At 41.0% G+C, this 25,916-nt stretch overlaps 1 protein-coding gene across 3 annotated transcripts in view; it reads left to right on the top strand.

Annotated features, from left to right (window-relative positions):
• LOC139213144 (NLR family CARD domain-containing protein 3-like) overlaps positions 1-24,702 on the top strand; it is a 31,044-nt gene extending 6,342 nt beyond the window's left edge. The window contains exons 1-11 of one of the 3 annotated variants that reach the window (XM_070843777.1): positions 12,141-12,203; positions 15,005-15,135; positions 15,262-15,414; positions 15,731-15,835; positions 16,596-16,674; positions 16,848-17,076; positions 17,230-19,033; positions 19,127-19,300; positions 21,935-22,108; positions 22,788-22,834; positions 23,000-24,702. In XM_070843777.1, the coding sequence (XP_070699878.1) occupies positions 15,047-15,135; positions 15,262-15,414; positions 15,731-15,835; positions 16,596-16,674; positions 16,848-17,076; positions 17,230-19,033; positions 19,127-19,300; positions 21,935-22,108; positions 22,788-22,834; positions 23,000-23,568 (3,423 nt within the window). In that variant the 5' untranslated portion in view covers positions 12,141-12,203; positions 15,005-15,046 and the 3' untranslated portion in view covers positions 23,569-24,702. Of the gene's footprint in view, positions 1-2,213; positions 2,388-3,081; positions 3,129-3,293; positions 4,997-12,140; positions 12,204-15,004; positions 15,136-15,261; positions 15,415-15,730; positions 15,836-16,595; positions 16,675-16,847; positions 17,077-17,229; positions 19,034-19,126; positions 19,301-21,934; positions 22,109-22,787; positions 22,835-22,999 lie in introns of those variants that run through there. The other 2 variants (XM_070843775.1, XM_070843776.1) reach the window with 2 other exon arrangements.
• The last annotated feature ends 1,214 nt before the right edge of the window (positions 24,703-25,916 follow it).

The raw sequence follows: 25,916 nt of genomic DNA, 5'->3' as shown, positions 1-25,916 counted from the left end.
TCATTGGTGATTTGATGATAGGCCCACAAAACCTCTAAAGGGCTCATCAACCAAGCCCCAAGTCCCAGGCTTTTAACCCCTACATTTTGTTGATGATATTTTGTGCCTAGTTGAGCCACCGATTGCATCATCTCATACACTGCAACCCAGTGGCAAGCCATTGCAAGTGAAAAAAAAAATGAAACCAAGATGGCCGACAGACAGCCAGAAACACCAAGTTCCTCTTTTTTTTTTCTGTTCAAACGTTCTATATAAGAAACCCTTGCTGGTAAGAAAAATATGGTGACATCAAGTAACATCTAAGGAGTCATGCAATTGCTAAATTTTCCAAGTACTGATTTTATATTGGATTATATTAATCACATGTCCACTGAATTGTACATCATCCATCTCTGGCTATATTTCAACTACTGGACATGTAGATATCAATCAATCAATCAATCTTTATATATATAGCGCCAATTCACAACAGCGTTATCTCAAGACGCTTTACATAAAGAGCAGGTCTAGACCAAACTCTTTTAATTAAGAGAGACCCAACGATTCAGGAATTCAAAATTAAGGATTCAAGAATTCCCACATGAGCAAGCATCAGATATATCTTTATAAAATATGGGTTGAAAAAAAATTTGTTTTTTTGGTCAGTTTTTGCATTTTTCCCTCTTACAAATGCAATGCCTTGTACTTTATAAAAGCTCCTTATGGTTTCTCGGTTTGATCAATTTGAGCATTTTGAGAGTTTGATAGTGCTTCCATGTAAAAATCACTTCTAGCCCCCCATCTGCAGTGACATCATATGCAAACAAGCTAGGCATATGCATTGAATCTGTTTCAGATCACATAACTTTTAGAAGCAAAAAATGGAACATGAACAATAGTCCTAAATAAAAAAAACTCAGCAGTGAAGCAGTGATCGACTTGACTCTGCAGTGGGCGTAATGTGATTGCATTACTGCAGTAACATAGAACATCGTCTCAGCTGGACTTTGTATTTATTGATAAAGCATGAAGATAATAAATATTACACATGCTAAACATCAACATACTAGAATAATCATGAAGATAAACCTTCACTGATCCACATTGGTGAGATTCAGTTGTTGCAGCAGCACAAGGACAGAAATAAGTACAGATACATATAGAAGGTTATGGAAATAAATAATACATTTAGAGATAAAAATATAAGATAAAGTGATTAATAGCAGTGGAGTCAACAAGTCAAACAGTGTTAACAGTGTAGACAGTGTTAACTACTAAATAAATAAAACTGAAATATGCAATATAAAGTCGGTGCAATAAATGAACATAGTATAATATGCTACATTATAATATCATACAGAATATGAGACATAGGTGAAATGTACCGATGATAAAACTTAATATACACTACTCACAAAAAGTTAGGGATATTCGACTTTCAGGTGAAATATATGGAAAATGTAAAAAGTGAATGCTACAGTGATATTATATCATGAAAGTAGGGCATTTAAGTAGCAGCATGCAATGGTGATTTTATTCATCTTAAACAATTTATTTAAAGAAAATCTACCAACAGTGGTAGGTATACCACAACAAAACATTTTCAGTGCCTCAATAAATTGGGACGTGGCCAAAGGACGTCCACTCCTCTCCTTTCTGTGACTCTTCCAGTCTCTGTATCACTGTTCCAACCTCCTGATGACACTCTGTGACCCTCTAAGCTCAGTGGACACCTCCGTCTGAGGACTTCCTGTTTGAAGCCTCCAGTGTTGAGGTGCTGCTGATCAATAGTTAGGTGTCGTCTTGGTCCCATGATGTCAGAATGTGAACAGCAGGATGAGGAGGACTGTTTAAATACCAATTCTAACTGAAGCAGGAAATGTATTGGTGGATTCATGGATCAAACCTGTTGTGAATGTTGCTGTTAAGCTTCTTGTTAGAGAACAGCAGCTGGTGCAGAAAGTACTGAGACACTGAACAGTTGGACATGTGCATTCAAAAGTTTAGAGAAGGTCACATTAAGTTCACCTGGAAAGGTTAGAATGCATTTTAGGTTCATCCTGAAATTTCACCTGAAAGCCGAATATCCCTAACTTTTTGTGAGTAGTGTATATTACAGTACAGCGATACATAGTACACAGTTTTATTTATACATTTTGTGGGAGACAGCTTCGAGTATTAGACCTTCACACCTTCAGATCATCTGCTATGTGTACTGTTCTGTGTGCTTGCAGGCTGTCAGGCTGTCTGATCACAGCGGAGGGCTGTTCCTCTCTGGCCTCAGCTCTGAGCTCCAACCCCTCCCATCTGAGAGAGCTGGACCTGAGCTACAATCATCCAGGAGACTCGGGAGTGAAGCAGCTGTCAGCTGGACAAGAGGATCCAAACTGGAAACTGGACACTCTCAGGTACGAAGAGGTCTGCTGCAGCCACAGACATCAGTCTTTCAACATTTTCTCCACTCAATATCTTTCTGGTTAAAGGTGGGTATGAGTGTTATATGAACAATCTCACATGTAGGGAGCCTTTTTCTTCCTTTGCTCAGTATATAAACACAAGTTGAGCACAGAAAGAGGATATTTGTGAAAGAGGTCACCAAGAAGAACATCTCCAGAAGCAAACATGTTGGTGATAAATGATGCAGTTTAGATGAATCTCTGCATGTTAAAGTAAGTAAGTAATCTGTCATCTTGAGAACTACCCTTTTTGACAGAAATACTGTGGGTCCAAGCCATGTTTAGCCTTGCTTACCACAAAGACCAGAAGCAGGGGGAAACTGCTAGCCTTGCCTCATCTAAAAAGGAAAAGAAATAAACCTCCCAATAACTTCAAAGCAGTTACGTTTAGCCAAAAATCTGCTTGAACCTGACAACCACAGGACAGGGCAGGACTTTTGAGATGCTACATTTAAGTGTATGTCTCAAAATATTTGACTGTTCTTTTATCAGTGAATATCAGGGTAGTGAACATAGTCTGGGCTGGGACCATCCAAACAGAGGTTTAGGGGAAGCAGGAAGAAGCAGGCACGATGCATCTTTTGTCGTTTATGTGTATGAGAGTGCTGAAAGAGGATGTGTTGGTCTGACCCCCTTCTCCTCTCAGGCTGGATCCCGGTGGAGTCCAATGGTTGAGACCAGGTCTGAGGAAGTGTAAGTGTTTTTAATTGAATTCATGAAAACAAAGCAGCACACATTCAACCATCTTCAAACTGTGACATCGGCCATTGAAACTTCTGATTTCATTAAGAAACTTTCAATAATGCACAGATGATGGATTAGTAACTGTAGCTATATTGTGTCTTTTCTCTTCATCAGATTCCTGTGAACTCACAATCGACACAAACACAGTGAACACAAACTTCAAACTGTCTGACAACAACAGAAAGGTGACACATATGGAGGAGGTTCAGCCGTATCCTGATCATCCAGACAGATTTGACTGGTGTCCTCAGCTGCTGTGCAAAAATGGTCTAACTGATCGCTCTTACTGGGAGGTCGAGTGGAGAGGAAGAGTCCTTCTATCAGTGAGTTACCGAGGAATCAGCAGGAGGGGAAACAGTGAAGACTGTGTGTTTGGAGAGAATGATCAGTCGTGGCTTCTGAGCTGCTCTGATGTTGATGGTTACTCCGTCTGGCACAATAACAGAAGAACAGTCATCTCCTCCTCCTCTTCCTCCCCTGCTCCCCCCTCCTCCTCTGGCTGTAACAGAGTAGCAGTGTATGTGGACTATCCTGCTGGCACTCTGTCCTTCTACAGAGTCTGCTCTGACACACTGATCCACATCCACACCTTCAGCACCACATTCACCGAACCTGTCTATCCTGGGTTTGGAGTCTGGTTTGGGTTCACGTTTGGTTCCTCAGTGTCTCTGTGTTCTCTGTAGGAGGGAGAGTCTCCTCCTGTTAGAGAAATGTTCTCACTGTTGATCGGATCAGTTGAGTCTGTACAGGATCACAGTTACAAATATCTTTCAAGTTACTGTCATAAATTAATCAATGAACTTAAGTATAACATAATTCAGATGATTTGTAAAGATTCCTCAGTGACAGTATAAACTTCTTCCACTTCCAGCCCTTTAAAGGTGAAAGGTGTGATCATTAAATGGTGGAAATGCGGTTGACTTACGTATACCTGTGATGTTGTAGTGTAAAAGACAAGTGTTGTGCTGAAAGAAATTAAGTTTGCACACTGCTATGTTGATTTAAACACTGGAACTATAAGAATAATGAAAAATCACTGGAACAACTACATATATGCTGGAGAGTGATATGTTGTTTGTAGTTTAGTAATTATTCCGACTATGACTTATATTCCTCACCATAGTTTGAATACATATACTTTTCACTATGATTTTACATGTACTCATCACTGGACTGAAGTATAACTGTGTGTATCCCTCACTCATTGACCCTCACTGTGTCACATGTCTTCTCTATGTTAAAACAAGTGCACTTACATTAAACACTATAATTTTTAAAAAAGGCAATAGAAGGGAGCTAAGAAATAAGGGTGTAATAAGAAGAGAGGACTTAGAATAAAAAATAAGAACAAGGTAAGTTTAAAATATATTGGTGTAAAGCTTATACAACATTGCTTATAAAAAAAAAAGGAAACATGCCCGTGCCAGTGCAGGTGACTGGAAAGTCCCTACAATTCCAACTTTAAGGATTACATCATTTAGGCCCCACACCTGACCAATGAATATAATGGTGTAATGTTACAATATAAATCGATTGGTCATTTTGATGCTGTGATGAAAGGAAAACAGGAGGAGCCCCAGGGGATTAAGCTGGTGTACTGTCTGTGAGGGCTCAGAGCTCTCTTACTGTATGTAATGTGCAGATAGAGTGTTCTCCCCTTTTTGACTAAGTTTTTGATCTATTTGCCAAAGTTTCCTTGACCCATTGAGCATTGATAAAACAACCATAAATCTGGCCCAGTGGCTTTGAACCCTGGTTCATTGTCACGTCAATGTATAGTGTGGAATTCTGGTTCTTTCAATAAAAGGATAACTGTGGGTATGGTTGTTGTTCTTCTCAGGTCAGGACTACTGAGAGGATTCAGTAGTCCTAAAAGTCTTGGCTAAAAGTTAGTGGATGCCCTTGTCCATGAATAAATGTTTCGTTGTTGTCACGTGTTGGACCTCACTGCAGAATGTTCAACACCAGCTGGAAACAGAAGGGTGGATGCTGCTCTAGCAACACATTAATGAACAGGGAGTCACATCACATTACACACATGTTCAGCTGTCCACATAGCTTTGGACATATACTGTGTCACAGACGGAGACTAACCTGCCCTCTTTACATGTCAATCTGTTTTGCCCTAAAGCTTTTTATGTAGTCATCTTTATGGAACTGTCTAGATTGTTGAATTTACTCCAATCCAGCAGAGGGCAGCAACACGACACTAACGAAGGGGAATGTCAGCTAAGGTCTGCATGAGCATGAAGGTCAGCGTGAAATCAGACTGTTCCAACATTCCAATCAGAGATGTCTTACAAAAGAGTCTTTTCCTGTATCTGTATCTGAGTCTATTCAGTCCAAAGTGAATGTGGTCACAGATTCTGACCGATTCTTTGGCCCTAAAGTCACCAAGGCATTGGGCCAAATTGTTACAAGCCACATAGCTTATGTATTTTTCTCAGACAAACAAATAAGAAGAAAATTAACTTTGTTTTTAAGACCTGCCTCTATTTGAGCTTCATACTCTCCTAAGATCTTGCAACACAGATATCATTTCTGATTCGTCTCCGGCAGAAGGCAGTTGAAGTATAGCACTCTTCACTAACTAATAGTCAGAGGCGTGGACTCGAGTCACACGACTTGGACTCGAGTCATGAATTTGATGACTTTAGACTCGACTTGACAAAATGTAAAGAGACTTGCAACTCGACTTGGACTTTAACATCAGTAACTCGTGACTTCACTTGGACTTGACCCTTTTGACTTGAAAAGACTTGCTACTTTCTCCAAACCCAAAGATTAAAAAGTATGTTGACATGGACCGCTATATATCTATATCTGTGTGTGTGCGTGCGTGCGTGCGTGCGTGCCTGAACAAGCGCGCTGTCGGCCCGACATCCAATCAAATTAGATCCACGTTGTTTTGATCCGACAGCATCCAACCAATCAAACTACAGGACGACCAATGAAGCGGATAAAGCAGCGCGCCACTTGGCAAAAATGATACCAAAGATAGTTTGTTTGGGTATAAAAACTACGAGGTGGTCAACAAAAAACGAATCGCAGTATGTAAAACGTGCGGGTCGAAGATTACGGATGGAGACGCAACAACTTCCAACTTTGTTCGACATTTGAAGCTGCACAAAGAACGGTAAGTTAAGCTAACACTAGCTTATAGGCTAACTAATTTAACTGCTAGCTGCAACTCACTGATAGAGTCACTTTGCAAACACGGTATATGCATCCACAGCGGGTTCATTGCCTTGCTCATACTTCTATTGTAAGAGGATGGTTTGGGATTTTTGAAGTGGGATTGTATGAGGTGTTTAGTCAGTGAACCACAGTAAGGCTAGTGGAAACCCAGCGTAATTACCAATAGGCTCGACTAGACTAGGTTTAGACTGCTGTCAGCAGCAAAACGTAAGCAAACCTAATCAAATCAAGTTTAGTTTAAATGTACATCATGTTAAGTTAAAATAGTGAAAATATTATTAATACAGCGTACAATGAAAATGAAGACTCGAAAGGACTTGAAACTCAAATGGTAGGACTTGGGACTTGTCAGTCTTGACTTGGGACTTGACTGGGGACTTGCCAGTCTTGACTTGGGACTTGACTCGGGACTCGAGGGCAAAGACTTGAGACTTACTTGTGACTTGCAAAACAATGACTTGGTCCCACCCCTGCTAATAGTACCATTGTGCGTTTTAACAACAACCAATGATGGGCAAATGTCTTCAGTGGAGTTTGAAGCTGTCTCTAATAGAAAGCTGCCACTCTACAGCTGCTCCCCCAGGTTATTTTGGGTTATTTGTCATCCAAAGCTAGTTAGCACGTAAGCTGACTACAGCAACAGACTGACAGTCGTCAACCTGTCGTTGAACAACAGCTAACCACGACCTACACCTGCCTGAAGAATATTAAAACAGCTGTTGCCCTACAGATTGTAGTTAGCACAGCCCCGTCTGCTTCCCTCCATCCACGACGTTCACAATGAGGAGACCATGCTCACTCAGGAGACTCAGAGACCTTTTCAGACCACTGACAGCCCGAAACGTGCCATCTTTAGTTATAGGATGTCTTTGCTCCAACATTTGAAACACTACAGTGTCCAGATCTCAGAAAAAACATGTTGTCACAGCTGTGAATCTTTTTCAGCTGTAGTGGAAGAGGTTGGCCTTGTCACAAGTGAAAAATACTGTTACAAGTAAAAGTGTAATGAAGGAAATGCGGTCAAAGTATTAAAAGGAAAACTACTGAAATAAATATCCCCCATGATTGCTACACTATTATATATTCTATCATTAAATTAGTATTCTTCATGTGTTCACCTAAAAACAGGACGTAGCAAGATGTAAAATGAAGTGTCTCAGGTTTTTAAGGACAAAATCTCACTCGCACTCACTCAGTTTTATTTCCTCACTTGAAGTATTGCATGTGTTTTCTGGCTAAAGAGGTTTGTTTTGTGTTCAGATGTCTCTCGATCTCCATAAGAAGCTGTAATCTGACTCCAATGTGACTTCTTCAGGTCCTTTCAGTCTGGGTTGGCTCACGCATATCAGCATTAGTTTGGGTTCAGTTCACACCCACAAATCTTTCCCCCACTGCTCTGGTACTCCTTATTTCTGATTTCTTTTGTGTTTTCTGTAAAACTGCCGTGTGATGACCAGCAGCAGTGATCTGTGGTCACCAGCTGCATATAGAAGTTTTAATGTTGTAATATTTAGTCTTGTCTTAATACATTTGAAATGTACCATGGAATGTTGTTAATGTAATAGTCCCCTTGTTTTTGAAGAGAAAACAACTTTAACAACAAATTAAGTGTGGAGATAGTTAGCCATCAGGGCCCGGCGGACCTTCACCACATGTTCTGGTCTTTCCAGAACTTTGTATTGGAAGTCTGGTTTGAAATGAGGTGTAGAGCTGGTGACATTCCCCATCGATATAATTAATCAGTGTTTCAGCAGCCCTACAGATACAAATAGCATCTTATTCTTCACCTTAACTGACGTCTGATGTCGCTTCATTGGAAAAAGTGTGGCTACCCTCTGCAGACTTGCTGGATTCAGACTGTTTGTATTTGAGTTCAGTGTGATGAGAAGATAAAACCCTCATCACCTTCACTAGTCATGTCAGTCATTTGTACTGTACAGTAAAAAGGTTCATGTTCTATTGGACAGAAACAACCTGCTGCCTCTGTGAGCTTTGGGCTCCTTATTCAGCTTTATTGTCTTTTTACAACAGTGAAACTCACTGCCTCAGTAACCTTTGGCCTCTTCATCTCTCCTCGCTGACGTCACTGCTGCTCTGGTGTTCGACATGGTTTTAATCACCTGCTGCAGAGTCCTGCAGTCATGGTCTGTGCACATCCGTGTCAGTCTGTCCCTCTATCTGTCTGTCCCTCTGTCCCTCTATCTGTCTGTCCTTCTGTATCTGTCTCAGTCTGTCCCTCTGTATCCGTCTGACTGTCCCTCTGTATCTGTCTCAGTCTGTCCCTCTGTATGTGATGCTGAACTTTTTTTCCTCAGGTTCTGTTTGGACCTGCAATGAGTTTATTTATCTTCATTTCACCAATAAATCCCTGACCTTGGACCTGGTTTACCTTGTCCCTCCTGAGTACTGGAGATCAAACTTGGCGTACTTAGTAATGAAAAAGGCCTTGTGTATTTTACATGGTGCATTCTGGGAAGCTTCCCAACTCCCTACTCTTGTCTACTCACACAGAACTACTGTATATTGTCTGCTATGTAGTTTTAACACGTTTTGAGTAAAAAAAGATTTTGGAATGATAAAGTGTACGCTGAATAATAGGACTGTTACACTTTTCCTTTTCCTTTCTGGTTCCAGAAAGCAGCTTCAGCGAGGATCTTTGAAACTCGCTGAAGCTGCTTTCTGGAACCAAAGTCACTACAAATGAACATATGCTTTACTTCCAGCTATTCAGCATGAATTGTATCTTCCCAGCTGCACAGCTGACTTTATCACACTTTATTTCTCTGGCATTTAACAAATATCAGATAACAGAGATTAATATTTAACTCGCTGGGCGTTTAAAATTTTAGTTTCATTTTCACTGAATGTTGTGACAGCTTGTTTTCTCCGTCTAAACCTCCAGCTGAAGGTAAAGTAATAACTGTTTTACTTCTTAAGACAAGTTGTGCTAGTTTACTTGTTTACTAGAAACAGTAAAAATCTGCTGCTCAATTCTTCTGTTTCAATCAATTCAATCTGTGTGAACCACAGTAAGGCTAGTGGAAACCCGGCGTAATTACCAATAGGCTCGACTCGACTAGGTTTAGACTGCTGTCAGCAGGTTTAGTTTAAATGTACATCATATTAAGTTAAAATAGTGAAAATATTATTAATACAGCGTACAATGAAAATGAAGACTCGAAAGGACTTGAAACTCAAATGGTAGGACTTGGGACTTGACTCGGGACTTGTCAGTCTTGACTCAGGACTTGACTCGGGACTTGTCAGTCTTGACTCAGGACTTGACTCGGGACTGAGGGCAAAGACTTGAGACTTACTTGTGACTTGCAAAACAATGACTTGGTCCCACCTCTGCTAATAGTACCATTGTGCGTTTTAACAACAACCAATGATGGGCAAATGTCTTCAGTGGAGTTTGAAGCTGTTTCTAATAGAAAGCTGCCACTCTACAGCTGCTCCCCCAGGTTATTTTGGGTTATTTGTCATCCAAAGCTAGTTAGCACGTAAGCTGACTACAGCAACAGACTGACAGTCGTCAACCTGTCGTTGAACAACAGCTAACTACGACCTACACCTGCCTGAAGAATATATATAGAATAATATAACAGCTGTTGCCCTACAGATTGTAGTTAGCACAGCCCCGTCTGCTTCCCTCCATCCACGACGTTCACAATGAGGAGACCATGCTCACTCAGGAGACTCAGAGACCTTTTCAGACCACTGACAGCCCGAAACGTGCCATCTTTAGTTATAGGATGTCTTTGCTCCAACATTTGAAACACTACAGTGTCCAGATCTCAGAAAAAACATGTTGTCACAGCTGTGAATCTTTTTCAGCTGTAGTGGAAGAGGTTGGCCTTGTCACAAGTGAAAAATACTGTTACAAGTAAAAGTGTAATGAAGGAAATGCGGTCAAAGTATTAAAAGGAAAACTACTGAAATAAATATCCCCCATGATTGCTACACTATTATATATTCTATCATTAAATTAGTATTCTTCATGTGTTCACCTAAAAACAGGACGTAGCAAGATGTAAAATGAAGTGTCTCAGGTTTTTAAGGACAAAATCTCACTGGCACATGATGTTATCATGCATTCCTTCAGTTTTATTTCCTCACTTGAAGTATTGCATGTGTTTTCTGGCTAAAGAGGTTTGTTTTGTGTTCAGATGTCTCTCGATCTCCATAAGAAGCTGTAATCTGACTCCAATGTGACTTCTTCAGGTCCTTTCAGTCTGGGTTGGCTCACGCATATCAGCATTAGTTTGGGTTCAGTTCACACCCACAAATCTTTCCCCCACTGCTCTGGTACTCCTTATTTCTGATTTCTTTTGTGTTTTCTGTAAAACTGCCGTGTGATGACCAGCAGCAGTGATCTGTGGTCACCAGCTGCATATAGAAGTTTTAATGTTGTAATATTTAGTCTTGTCTTAATACATTTGAAATGTACCATGGAAATGTTGTTAATGTAATAGTCCCCTTGTTTTTGAAGAGAAAACAACTTTAACAACAAATTAAGTGTGGAGATAGTTAGCCATCAGGGCCCGGCGGACCTTCACCACATGTTCTGGTCTTTCCAGAACTTTGTATTGGAAGTCTGGTTTGAAATGAGGTGTAGAGCTGGTGACATTCCCCATCGATATAATTAATCAGTGTTTCAGCAGCCCTACAGATACAAATAGCATCTTATTCTTCACCTTAACTGACGTCTGATGTCGCTTCATTGGAAAAAGTGTGGCTACCCTCTGCAGACTTGCTGGATTCAGAATGTTTGTATTTGAGTTCAATGTGATGAGAAGATAAAACAGTAAAAAGGTTCATGTTCTATTGGACAGAAACAACCTGCTGCCTCTGTGAGCTTTGGGCTCCTTATTCAGCTTTATTGTCTTTTTACAACAGTGAAACTCACTGCCTCAGTAACCTTTGGCCTCTTCATCTCTCCTCGCTGACGTCACTGCTGCTCTGGTGTTCGACATGGTTTTAATCACCTGCTGCAGAGTCCTGCAGTCATGGTCTGTGCACATCCGTGTCAGTCTGTCCCTCTGTATCTGTCTCAGTCTGTCCCTCTGTATCTGTCTCAGTCTGTCCCTCTGTATCCGTCTGACTGTCCCTCTGTATCTGTCTGTCCCTCTGTATCTGTCTCAGTCTGTCCCTCTGTATCTGTCTCAGTCTGTCCCTCTGTATCTGTCTGTCCCTCTGTATCTGTCTCAGTCTGTCCCTCTGTATGTGATGCTGAACTTTTTTTCCTCAGGTTCTGTTTGGACCTGCAATGAGTTTATTTATCTTCATTTCACCAATAAATCCCTGACCTTGGACCTGGTTTACCTTGTCCCTCCTGAGTACTGGAGATCAAACTTGGCGTACTTAGTAATGAAAAAGGCCTTGTGTATTTTACATGGTGCATTCTGGGAAGCTTCCCAACTTCCTACTCTTGTCCACTCACACAGAACTACTGTATATTGTCTGCTATGGAGTTTTAACACGTTTTGAGTAAAAAATTATTTTGGAATGATAAAGTGTACGCTGAATAATAGGACTGTTACACTTTTCCTTTGTTTAAGTGATCTTTGAAACTCGCTGAAGCTGCTTTCTGGAACCAAAGTCACTACAAATGAACATATGCTTTACTTCCAGCTATTCAGCATGAATTGTATCTTCCCAGCTGCACAGCTGACTTTATCACACTTTATTTCTCTGGCATTAAACAAATATCAGATAACAGAGATTAATATTTAACTCACTCGACGCTGGGCGTTTAAAATTTTAGTTTCATTTTCACTGAATGTTGTGACAGCTTGTTTTCTCCGTCTAAACCTCCAGCTGAAGGTAAAGTAATAACTGTTTTACTTCTTAAGACAAGCTTGTGCTAGTTTACTTGTTTACTAGAAACAGTAAAAATCTGCTGCTCAATCCTTCTGTTTTTCCAAAATCTGTCGATATGTGTGAACGGTGGAACGAGAGCAGAAGTCAGTTGATCTTCAGCAGGTGAACACAGACGTCCCAGGACATGTCAGAGCTCTGAAGTCTCCCCCAGCGGGAACTAGTGTTGCTTCTTAATGTCACTTGGTATTTAGATGTGATCAATAATCAAATCAAAGTGCTTTCCTTTAAATTCATGTTAGAATATTTTCTTGAAGGGCTTTATTGAGACTCTTCTTTGGAAGATTCTATCTGCGTTTGTAACGTCCAGCGGTGTTGATTAGTTAAGTGTGTTTACTCAAGTACTGTTAAAGTATAATGTTGAAGTACTTGTGTTTTACTTGAGTATTTCACCCACTTTATTCTTCTACTGCACTACATCTCAGGGGTTGATTTTCGACTTTTTACTTCTCTTTAGTCACTTTTCAGATCAAATGAAATATAAAAGATTGGTCTACATAATGATTCTCTATTAAACATTAAACTACATCAAAGTAAATAAAACAGTTAGAATAGGCTCCACATAAACCAGCTAGTACATTAAAGTACTACTTAAATATGGATGCATCAATGTGTAGATGTGGTAATGACTTAACATAATAATAATAATAATAATAATAATAATAATAGAACAGTGACAGGAGATATTCGGATAAACTTTACTCTCAGACATGAAATATAATAAAGGTAAAGTTAAGGCTATTTTTTTTAACAACCAAGTTCCCTCTGTGGACTCTTGAGCTCCTCGTCAGCGTTCAAGGTTCAGCTTTATTGTCATTATTCCACTCAGTATTACACACACACAACAAGAATATACAAGTAGCACTGAAGGAAGAAAAAAAGGGAAACTAAGTTATATTTCCCAGGAATACAGTGGGGCAAAAAAGTATTTAGTCAGCCACCAATTGTGCAAGTTCTCCCACTTAAAAAGATGAGAGAGGCCTGTAATTTTCATCATAGGTACACTTCAACTATGAGAGACAGAATGGGGGGAAAGAATCCAGGAAATCACACTGTAGGATTTTTAATGAATTAATTGGTAAATCAGTATAAAAGACACCTGTCCACAACCTCAAACAGTCACACTCCAAACTCCATTATGGCCAAGATCAAAGAGCTGTCAAAGGACACCAGAAACAAAATTGTAGACCTGCACCAGGCTGGGAAGACTGAATCTGCAATAGGTAAGCAGCTTGGTGTGAAGAAATCAACTGTGGGAGCAATTATTAGAAAATGGAAGACATACAAGACCACTGATAATCTCCCTCCATCTGGGGCTCCATGCAAGATCTCACCCCGTGGGGTCAAAATGATCACAAGAACGGTGAGCAAAAATCCCAGAACCACACGGGGGGACCTAGTGAATGACCTGCAGAGAGCTGGGACCAAAGTAAAAAAGGCTACCATCAGTAACACTACGCCGCCAGGGACTCAAATCCTGCAGTGCCAGACGTGTCCCGCTGCTTAAGCCAGTACATGTCCAGGCCCGTCTGAAGTTTGCTAGAGAGCATTTGGATGATCCAGAAGAGTATTGGGAGAATGTCATATGGTCAGATGAAACCAAAATAGAACTTTTTGATAAAAACTCAACTTGTCGTGTTTGGAGGAGAAAGAATGCTGAGTTGCATCCAAAGAACACCATACCTACTGTGAAGCATGGAGGTGGAAACATCATGCTCTGGGGCTGTTTTTCTGCAAAGGGACCAGGACGACTGATCCGTGTAAAGGAAAGAATGAATGGGGCCATGTATCGTGAGCTTTTGAGTGAAAACCTCCTTCCATCAGCAAGGGCATTGAAGATGAAACATGGCTGGGTCTTTCAGCATGACAATGATCCCAAACACACCGCCCGGGCAATGAAGGAGTGGCTTCGTAAGAAGCATTTCAAGGTCCTGGAGTGGCCTAGCCAGTCTCCAGATCTCAACCCCATAGAAAATCTTTGGAGGGAGTTGAAAGTCCGTGTTGCCCAGCGACAGCCCCAAAACATCACTGCTCTAGAGGAGATCTGCATGAAGGAATGGGCCAAAATACCAGCAACAGTGTGTGAAAACCTTGTGAAGACTTACAGAAAACATTTGATTTATTTGCAAATTTAATTTGCAAATAAATTCTTTAAAAATCAGACAGTGATTTTCTGGATTTTTTTTTCTCATTTCGTCTCTCATAATTGAGGTATAGCTATGATGAAAATTACAGGCCTCTCTCATCTTTTTAAGTGGGAGAACTTGCACAATTGGTGGCTGACTAAATACTTTTTTGCCCCACTGTATATAGTTACCTGTATACAGATGAATATGTATTGTATAATGATATGTACAATATCTTGAAGTTATAGTGCAAGAATCTGAGGTATGAGGGTAGTTCAGAGGTGATTGTGGTAATGTGCATAAGGAAACCAACGTAACAGGATCATTTCACATATGCAGTCTAATGTATAGAACAGTGTTCAGTATAGAGCTTGTACAACATGAAGGCCATGTAGAGCTGACGTCTGTTATAACAAGTTGGACGAGCTGTGGCACAGTTGGCCCACATGTGCATCATGCACACTCACATTTGTTCATTTGTTTTTTGTGCGCTGGGCTGCAGCAGGTGGCAGCCTCCTCTGCCTCACACTGCTGTCTGACTGCAGTCAGCTGACACTGATCAGTAGAGGAGCAGCTGATGTTTTAACAGGAGACAGGATGTGCTTTGTGTTTTCTTTCCAGGTGAAAGTGTGTATGAGCTGATGTGGACGTGAGTTCAGTAGCATGAATCGGAGTGAGGACAGAGCGGAGGGAGTCCCTCCCTCTAAAACCACTCTGTGTGGGGAACATGACAGCCAGACCAGAGCTCAGAGGTGAGAGGAGGATCTCTAACTGTCCACAACTCTTCTCCATGTCAGAGCTCAGCACTCACATCACGCCACCATCATTATAACTCTGTATATGTGTGTGTGTGTGTGTGTGTGTGTGTTTGTGTGTTGAAGCCCAGAGCAGCAGCACATAAAAGACACTGCTGAACCTGGAACTGGACCTGGAACTGGACCTGAACCTGATCCCAGCTCTCTGTCCTTCAAGAGTGCCCAGTCAACATGTAGCGGCTTTGATGTTAAAGAACAACCCTCTCCTGCAAAGAGGTCGGCTGTAAATAACATTAGAACTGATTCATGTTTTAACTGTTAGTTTATCTAGAGAAATGTTATGTTCATTTTCAAAATCCTTCATCTTCACATTCACTTCTACTTCCCCATCAGAAAGCTGCCCAGTATAACCAGTCTGAAACTCTTCACTTTGACATTTTCTCCACACACACTTTCTGGCTGCTGTTGATGGCTGCATGAGTATAAAACAGGGAATTTATTGAGGCTAACTGATGCTAGCTGCCAACAATGGTTAACTCTGATATTATGGAGTTCCTCCATCAAATCTTTTCTTTCTTCACGTTTCTATCAGGAGGAAACTGGAAAAACCAGAACCCAGCAGTGTGTCCATGAAGAGTGACAGGTCTATGCATCGTCCTGTAGACTTCAAAGACAAACGTCATTGTTCTGATCAAAGGTCAGGATGAAGAGAGTAAAAACAAATCTGTGTTTCCTCAGTTTTCTTTGAATTTTTCACATTCACACACTTTACTTTAGCTGCTATCCATCCTTTAAAATGCAATTGTACCATTTCTGGGGTATTTGGATTTAATTTATCAGAAATAATTATCAGATGTAATTAATAATCATATTGACTAATAGGACTACCACTTCTTTGAAAATATGAAATGAAAAATATACTAAATTATACTAACCCATAATTTGGAGTTGCCCAGTTAAGGTTTGTTACCAGTTGGAGGGAAAAGTTGGAGGTCCTCTGGTGTTTTCTTAGCTGGCAAATCCATTGATGCAGCAGGCTGGAGAGGTTGTGGTTCTGAAGTCAAAAGGGCAGTCCTTGTCCTTACAGTGTTCTGGTTGCACGTCGGAAGGAGGAAACTCCTTTGTTCCTTGCTGGTTAGCTGCTCGGTGCTAACTTGATTTCATGCTCCTGAAAAGCTGTAAGATTTTGTGTCGTACCTGCTGGGGCTAAATTAACAGGTTTCAGGCCGAACTTTGTCACTGCCATGAGGACAGTCTGCTTTGTATAGACCCAACACCAAGAAATGGTTGATGGATACTGAACGCCCTTGCATTTGTTTTGTTATTACATTGCGCATAATGTAGTATGAGCAACACTTTATTACGGCATTAAATCAGATGGTTTACCAGTAAACTCTTTAAGTCTATGTGTGTGAGACACACATAATATGAGCTAATTCTTCATGATTCCTCCACAGAGTTGACCAGGAGAGCTCAGAGGATCCCAGTGGTCAGTCTGCCCAACAAGAACAAACACACTTGGACTTCATATTTATGGTCTGTACATGAACAACAGCTTTTACATCTATTCTCCATGCTGCACTTTTTAGACTTTTTAAGACCATTTTGTAGCACTTCAGACTCTTTAGTGGATTGTCAGTCTGTCCAATCTGATGTTTGGATGTATCATTTTAGTTTGTTTGGTTCATTCATTTAATATTCTGTTTCAGCTGCTGGAGAAGGACATCGTCACTTTCGTGAAGAACGAGCTGAAGAGGTTCCAAACAGTTCTCACTTCAGATTGCCCAGAATACTTAGAAAGTCAGAGGGAGGGTAAGGAAGTGTTAGATGGTGAGGAGGAAAAGCAGGGGAGAAGCTGCAGGGAGGCATTTCTGAAGATTTCATTGCACTTCCTGAGGAGAATGGAGCAGGAGGAGCTGGCTGACCGTCTGCAGAGCAGTAAGAGGATTTCTCTAAAGATTTAACACACGGGATGAATTAACTAAAATCTTAAGAGAAGGACAACAGTATCTTTATACATGCATTCTTTAGGGGAATTTAACCATCACACTTTCTGTATTGATCTTATTTTTTTTTTTTGTCTTCATTCAGGAGGTCATTCTACAGCTTGTCAGCCTAAACTAAAATCTAGTCTGAAGACGAAGTTCCAGTGTGTGTTTGAGGGGATTCCTAAAGCAGGACACCCAACCCTTCTTAATCAGATCTACACAGAGCTCTTAATCACAGAGGGAGGAACTGGAGAAGTCAATGATGAACATGAAGTCAGACAGATTGAAACAGCATCCAGGAAACGAGGCCGACCAGAAACAACAATCAGATGTGAGGACATCTTTAAACCCCCACCTGGAAGAGAGGAGCCAATCAGAACAGTGATGACAAAAGGAGTGGCTGGCATTGGGAAAACAGTCTTGACACAGAAGTTCACTCTGGACTGGGCTGAAGACAAAACCAACCAGGACACACAGTTCATTTTTCCATTCACTTTCAGAGAGCTGAATGTGCTGAAAGAGGAAAAGTACAGCTTGGTGGAACTTGTTCATCACTTCTTCACTGACACCAAAGAAGCAGGAATCTGCAGGCTTGAAGAGTTCCAGGTTGTCTTCATCTTTGACGGTCTGGACGAGTGTCGACTTCCTCTGGACTTCTGCAACAATGAGGTCCTGACTGATGTGACACGGTCCACTTCAGTGGATGTGCTGCTGACAAACCTCATCAGGGGGAAACTGCTTCCCTCTGCTCGTCTGTGGATAACCACACGACCCGCAGCAGCCAATCAGATCCCTCCTGAGTGTGTTGACATGGTGACAGAGGTCAGAGGGTTCACTGGCCCACAGAGGGAGGAGTACTTCAAGAGGAGATTCAGAGATGAAAAGCAGGCCAGCAGAATCATCTCCCACATCAAGACGTCACAAAGCCTCCACATCATGTGCCACATCCCGGTCTTCTGCTGGATCACTGCTACAGTTCTGAAGGACATGTTAAAAGCCAGAAGGGAGGAAGAGCTGCCCAAGACACTAAGTGAGATGTACATCCACTTCCTTGTGGTTCAGTCAAAAATGAAGATAATAAAGTATGAGGGAGGAGCTGAGACAGATCTTCAGTGGAAACCAAAGAGCAGAGAGATTATTTTGTCTCTGGGAAAATTGGCTTTTGAGCAGCTACAAAAAGGTAATCTGATCTTCTATGAATCAGACCTGACAGAGAGTGGTGTTGATATCAGAGCAGCCTCATGCTACTCAGGAGTGTTCACACAGATCTTTAAAGAGGAGAGAGGACTGTACAAGGACAAAGTGTTCTGCTTCGTTCATCTGAGCGTCCAGGAGTTTCTGGCTGCTCTTCATGTCCATCTGACCTTCATCAACTGTGGTATCAATCTGTTGTCAGAAGAACAAACATCCTCTCAGTGGTCTGATGCAGGAAAACGCCAATTATCAGTGACACAGTTCTACCAGAGTGCTGTGGACATGGCCCTACAGAGTCCAAATGGACACCTGGACTTGTTTCTCCGCTTCCTCCTTGGCCTTTCAGTGCAGACCAATCAAACTCTCCTACGAGACCTGCTGACTCAGACAGATGGAAGCCCACAGGCCAATAAGGATATAAACCGGTATATTAAGGAGAAAATTGAGGAGAACCCCTCTCCAGAAAGAAGCATCAATCTGTTCCACTGTCTGAATGAACTGAATGATCGTTCTCTCATGGAGCAGATCCAACAGTCCCTGAATTCAGGGAGACTTTCCAGAGAGAAACTCTCTCCTGCTCAGTGGTCAGCTCTGGTCTTCATCTTACTGTCATCAGTAAAAGATCTGGACCTGTTTGACTTGAAGAAATACTCTGCTTCAGAAGAGGCTCTTCTGAAGCTGCTGCCAGTGGTCAAAGCCTCCAAGAAAGCTCAGTAAGTGGGATTTATTCATCAATAAATATTCTTTAATCTTACAACAAAAGGGGAAAAAATAACGTACTTGTGTCTTTACCTTTATTTGTCCAGACTGAGCGGCTGTAACCTGTCAAAGAGAAGCTGTGAAGCTCTGTCCTCAGTTCTCAGCTCCCAGTCCTCTAATCTGAGAGAGCTGGACCTGAGTAACAATTGCCTGCAGGATTCAGGAGTGAAGCTTCTATCTGCTGGGCTGGGGAGTCCACATTGTGAACTGGAAACTCTCAGGTTAGGAAACCCATTCAAGTCAAAATTTTAAAACTCCCTTTTCCTCTTCCTCTTTGTTCTTAAAATATCAACCCATCATATGATCTCCAATTTTTACTACAGACTCATTCAGCCAAATTCAGTGACACCTACCCCAACTTTCATGAAACCCAGAAGAAGAATTAACTTCATTGTCTTTCTGTTCTGGACCACATCACACCACTGAAAATCAGAAAGCCAAAATCAAACACCCTTCCTTTCCTTAATGATCACATCTGATCCCTGAGGCAGGAAAATCAAGTCGTCATTCAGTTGTGGTTTAGGACTAGGTGAAAAAGTCTCTTATATGATTCATGCACTTGAGATTACAAGTGAGGGCAAAGGGAGGGGTAAAAACTTAATTGGCATCTTCAGATGGGCACACTCCTTCATTGGTGATTTGATGATAGGCCCACAAAACCTCTAAAGGGCTCATTAACCAAGCCCCAGGCTTTTAACCCCTACATTTTGTTGATGATATTTTGTGCCTAGTTGAGCCACCGATTGCATCATCTCATACACTGCAACCCAGTGGTAAGCCATTGCAAGTGGAAAAAAAAAATGAAACCAAGATGGCCGACAGACAGCCAGAAACACCAAGTTCCTCTTTTTTTTTTCTGTTCAAACGTTCTATATAAGAAACCCTTGCTGGTAAGAAAAATATGGTGACATCAAGTAACATCTAAGGAGTCATGCAATTGCTAAATTTTCCAAGTACTGATTTTATATTGGGAGGAAATTATGATTAATCACATGTCCACTGAATTGTACATCATCCATCTCTGGCTATATTTCAACTACTGGACATGTAGATATCAATCAATCAATCAATCTTTATATATATAGCGCCAATTCACAACAGCGTTATCTCAAGACGCTTTACATAAAGAGCAGGTCTAGACCAAACTCTTTTAATTAAGAGAGACCCAACGATTCAGGAATTCAAAATTAAGGATTCAAGAATTCCCACATGAGCAAGCATCAGATATATCTTTATAAAATATGGGTTGAAAAAAAATTTGTTTTTTTGGTCAGTTTTTGCATTTTTCCCTCTTACAAATGCAATGTCTTGTACTTTATAAAAGCTCCTTATGGTTTCTCGGTTTGATCAATTTGAGCATTTTGAGAGTTTGATAGTGCTTCCATGTAAAAATCACTTCTAGCCCCCCATCTGCAGTGACATCATATGCAAACAAGCTAGGCATATGCATTGAATCTGTTTCAGATCACATAACTTTTAGAAGCAAAAAATGGAACATGAACAATAGTCCTAAATAAAAAAAACTCAGCAGTGAAGCAGTGATCGACTTGACTCTGCAGTGGGCGTAATGTGATTGCATTACTGCAGTAACATAGAACATCGTCTCAGCTGGACTTTGTATTTATTGATAATTAGCAAAAACTAAGAGCATGAAGATAATAAATATTACACATGCTAAACATCAACATACTAGAATAATCATGAAGATAAACCTTCACTGATCCACATTGGTGAGATTCAGTTGTTGCAGCAGCACAAGGACAGAAATAAGTACAGATACATATAGAAGGTTATGGAAATAAATAATACATTTAGAGATAAAAATATAAGATAAAGTGATATGTGATTAATAGCAGTGGAGTCAAACAGTGTTAACAGTGTAGACAGTGTTAACTACTAAATAAATAAAACTGAAATATGCAATATAAAGTCGGTGCAATAAATGAACATAGTATAATATGCTACATTGTAATATCATACAGAATATGAGACATAGGTGAAATGTACCGATGATAAAACTTAATATACACTACTCACAAAAAGTTAGGGATATTCGACTTTCAGGTGAAATATATGGAAAATGTAAAAAGTTAATGCTACAGTGATATTATATCATGAAAGTAGGGCATTTAAGTAGAAGCATGCACTGGTAATTTCTTCATCTTAAACAATTTATTGAAAGAAAATCTACCAACAGTGGTAGGTATACCACAACAAAACATTTTCAGTGCCTCAATAAATTGGGACGTGGCCAAAGGACGTCCACTCCTCTCCTTTCTGTGACTCTTCCAGTCTCTGTATCACTGTTCCAACCTCCTGATGACACTCTGTGACCCTCTAAGCTCAGTGAACACCTCCGTCTGAGGACTTCCTGTTTGAAGCCTCCAGTGTTGAGGTGCTGCTGATCAACTGTTAGGTGTCGTCTTGGTCTCATGATGTCAGAATGTGAACAGCAGGATGAGGAGGACTGTTTAAATACCAATTCTAATTGAAGCAGGAAATGTATTGGTGGATTCATGGATCAAACCTGTTGTGAATGTTGCTGTTAAGCTTCTTGTTAGAGAACAGCAACTTGTGCAAAAAGTACTGAAACACTGAACAGTTGGACATGTGCATTCAAAAGTTTAGAGAAGGTCACATTAAGTTCACCTGGAAAGGTTAGAATGCATTTTAGGTTCATCCTGAAATTTCACCTGAAAGCCGAATATCCCTAACTTTTTGTGAGTAGTGTATATTACAGTACAGCGATACATAGTACACAGTTTTATTTATACATTTTGTGGGAGACAGCTTCGAGTATTAGACCTTCACACCTTCAGATCATCTGCTATGTGTACTGTACTGTGTGCTTGCAGGCTGTCAGGCTGTCTGATCACAGCGGAGGGCTGTTCCTCTCTGGCCTCAGCTCTGAGCTCCAACCCCTCCCATCTGAGAGAGCTGGACCTGAGCTACAATCATCCAGGAGACTCGGGAGTGAAGCAGCTGTCAGCTGGACAAGAGGATCCAAACTGGAAACTGGACACTCTCAGGTACGAAGAGGTCTTTCAGTCTTTCAACATTTTCTCCACTCAATATCTTTCTGGTTAAAGGTGGGTATGAGTGTTATATGAACAATCTCACATGTAGGGAGCCTTTTTCTTCCTTTGCTCAGTATATAAACACAAGTTGAGCACAGAAAGAGGATATTTGTGAAAGAGGTCACCAAGAAGAACATCTCCAGAAGCAAACACGTTGGTGATAAGTGATGCAGTTTAGATGAATCTCTGCATGTTAAAGTAAGTAAGTAATCTGTCATCTTGAGAACTACCCTTTTTGACAGAAATACTGTGGGTCCAGGCCATGTTTAGCCTTGCTTACCACAAAGACCAGAAGCAGGGGGAAACTGCTAGCCTTGCCTCATCTAAAAAGGAAAAGAAATAAACCTCCCAATAACTTCAAAGCAGTTACGTTTAGCCAAAAATCTGCTTGAACCTGACAACCACAGGACAGGGCAGGACTTTTGAGATGCTACATTTAAGTGTATGTCTCAAAATATTTGACTGTTCTTTTATCAGTGAATATCAGGGTAGTGAACATAGTCTGGGCTGGGACCATCCAAACAGAGGTTTAGGGGAAGCAGGAAGAAGCAGGCACGATGCACCTTTTGTCGTTTATGTGTATGAGAGTGCTGAAAGAGGATGTGTTGGTCTGACCCCCTTCTCCTCTCAGGCTGGATCCCGGTGGAGTCCAATGGTTGAGACCAGGTCTGAGGAAGTGTAAGTGTTTTTAATTGAATTCATGAAAACAAAGCAGCACACATTCAATCATCTTCAAACTGTGACATCGGCCATTGAAACTTCTGATTTCATTAAGAAACTTTCAATAATGCACAGATGATGGATTAGTAACTGTAGCTATATTGTGTCTTGTCTCTTCATCAGATTCCTGTGAACTCACAATCGACACAAACACAGTGAACACAAACTTCAAACTGTCTGACAACAACAGAAAGGTGACACATATGGAGGAGGTTCAGCCGTATCCTGATCATCCAGACAGATTTGACTGGTGTCCTCAGCTGCTGTGCAAAAATGGTCTAACTGATCGCTCTTACTGGGAGGTCGAGTGGAGAGGAAGAGTCGTTTTATCAGTGAGTTACCGAGGAATCAGCAGGAGGGGAAACAGTGAAGACTGTGTGTTTGGACACAATGATCAGTCGTGGCTTCTGAGCTGCTCTGATGTTGATGGTTACTCCGTCTGGCACAATAACGGAAGAACAGTCATCTCCTCCTCCTCTTCCTCCCCTGCTCCCCCCTCCTCCTCTGGCTGTAACAGAGTAGCAGTGTATGTGGACTATCCTGCTGGCACTCTGTCCTTCTACAGAGTCTGCTCTGACACACTGATCCACATCCACACCTTCAGCGCCACATTCACCGAACCTGTCTATCCTGGGTTTGGAGTCTGGTTTGGGTTCACGTTTGGTTCCTCAGTGTCTCTGTGTTCTCTGTAGGAGGGAGAGTCTCCTCCTGTTAGAGAAATGTTCTCACTGTTGATCGGATCAGTTGAGTCTGTACAGGATCACAGTTACAAATATCTTTCAAGTTACTGTCATAAATGAATCAATGAACTTAAGTATAACATAATTCAGATGATTTGTAAAGATTCCTCAGTGACAGTATAAACTTCTTCCACTTCCAGCCCTTTAAAGGTGAAAGGTGTGATCATTAAATGGTGGAAATGTTGTTGACTTACGTATACCTGTGATGTTGTAGTGTAAAAGACAAGTGTTGTGCTGAAAGAAATTAAGTTTGCACACTGCTATGTTGATTTAAACACTGGAACTATAAGAATAATGAAAAATCACTGGAACAACTACATATATGCTGGAGAGTGATATGTTGTTTGTAGTTTAGTAATTATTCCGACTATGACTTATATTCCTCACCATAGTTTGAATACATATACTCCTCACTATGATTTTACATGTACTTATCACTGGACTGAAGTATAACTGTGTGTATCCCTCACTCATTGACCCTCACTGTGTCACATGTCTTCTCTATGTTAAAACAAGTGCACTTACATTAAACACTATAATTTTTAAAAAAGGCAGTAGAAGGGAGCTAAGAAATAAGGGTGTAATAAGAAGAGAGGACTTAGAATAAAAAATAAGAACAAGGTAAGTTTAAAATATATTGGTGTAAAGCTTATACAACATTGCTTATAAAAAAAAAAGGAAACATGCCCGTGCCAGTGCAGGTGACTGGAAAGTCCCTACAATTCCAACTTTAAGGATTACATCATTTAGGCCCCACACCTGACCAATGAATATAATGGTGTAATGTTACAATATAAATCGATTGGTCATTTTGATGCTGTGATGAAAGGAAAACAGGAGGAGCCCCAGGGGATTAAGCTGGTGTACTGTCTGTGAGGGCTCAGAGCTCTCTTACTGTATGTAATGTGCAGATAGAGTGTTCTCCCCTTTTTGACTAAGTTTTTGATCTATTTGCCAAAGTTTCCTTGACCCATTGAGCATTGATAAAACAACCATAAATCTGGCCCAGTGGCTTTGAACCCTGGTTCATTGTCACGTCAATGTATAGTGTGGAATTCTGGTTCTTTCAATAAAAGGATAACTGTGGGTATGGTTGTTGTTCTTCTCAGGTCAGGACTACTGAGAGGATTCAGTAGTCCTAAAAGTCTTGGCTAAAAGTTAGTGGATGCCCTTGTCCATGAATAAATGTTTCGTTGTTTGCTGTTGTCACGTGTTGGACCTCACTGCAGAATGTTCAACACCAGCTGGAAACAGAAGGGTGGATGCTGCTCTAGCAACACATTAATGAACAGGGAGTCACATCACATTACACACATGTTCAGCTGTCCACATAGCTTTGGACATATACTGTGTCACAGACGGAGACTAACCTGCCCTCTTTACATGTCAATCTATTTTGCCCTAAAGCTTTTTATGTAGTCATCTTTATGGAACTGTCTAGATTGTTGAATTTACTCCAATCCAGCAGAGGGCAGCAACACGACACTAACGAAGGGGAATGTCAGCTAAGGTCTGCATGAGCATGAAGGTCAGCGTGAAGTCAGACTGTTCCAACATTCCAATCAGAGATGTCTTACAAAAGAGTCTTTTCCTGTATCTGTATCTGAGTCTATTCAGTCCAAAGTGAATGTGGTCACAGATTCTGACCGATTCTTTGGCCCTAAAGTCACCAAGGCATTGGGCCAAATTGTTACAAGCCACATAGCTTATGTATTTTTCTCAGACAAACAAATAAGAAGAAAATTAACTTTGTTTTTAAGACCTGCCTCTATTTGAGCTACGTACTCTCCTAAGATCTTGCAACACAGATATCATTTCTGATTAGTCTCCGGCAGAAGGCAGTTGAAGTATAGCACTCTTCACTAACTAATAGTCAGAGGCGTGGACTCGAGTCACATGACTTGGACTCGAGTCATGAATTTGATGACTTTAGACTCGACTCGACAAAATGTAAAGAGACTTGCAACTCGACTTGGACTTTAACATCAGTAACTCGTGACTTCACTTGGACTTGACCCTTTTGACTTGAAAAGACTTGCTACTTTCCCCAAACCCAAAGATTAAAAAGTATGTTGACATGGACCGCTATATATCTAGATCTGTGTGCGTGCGTGCGTGCGTGCGTGCGTGCCTGAACAAGCGCGCTGTCGGCCCGACATCCAATCAAATTAGATCCACGTTGTTTTGATCCGACAGCATCCAACCAATCAAACTACAGGACGACCAATGAAGCGGATAAAGCAGCGCGCCAGTTGGCAAAAATGATACCAAATAGAGTTTGTTTGGGTATAAAAACTACA

This window comes from Pempheris klunzingeri, chromosome 14, assembly GCF_042242105.1.
Source record: "Pempheris klunzingeri isolate RE-2024b chromosome 14, fPemKlu1.hap1, whole genome shotgun sequence".
NCBI classification, from domain to species: domain Eukaryota; kingdom Metazoa; phylum Chordata; class Actinopteri; order Acropomatiformes; family Pempheridae; genus Pempheris; species Pempheris klunzingeri.
The sequence above is the reverse complement of the archived record's forward strand: the minus strand, read 5'-3'. Positions and strand labels throughout refer to the sequence as shown.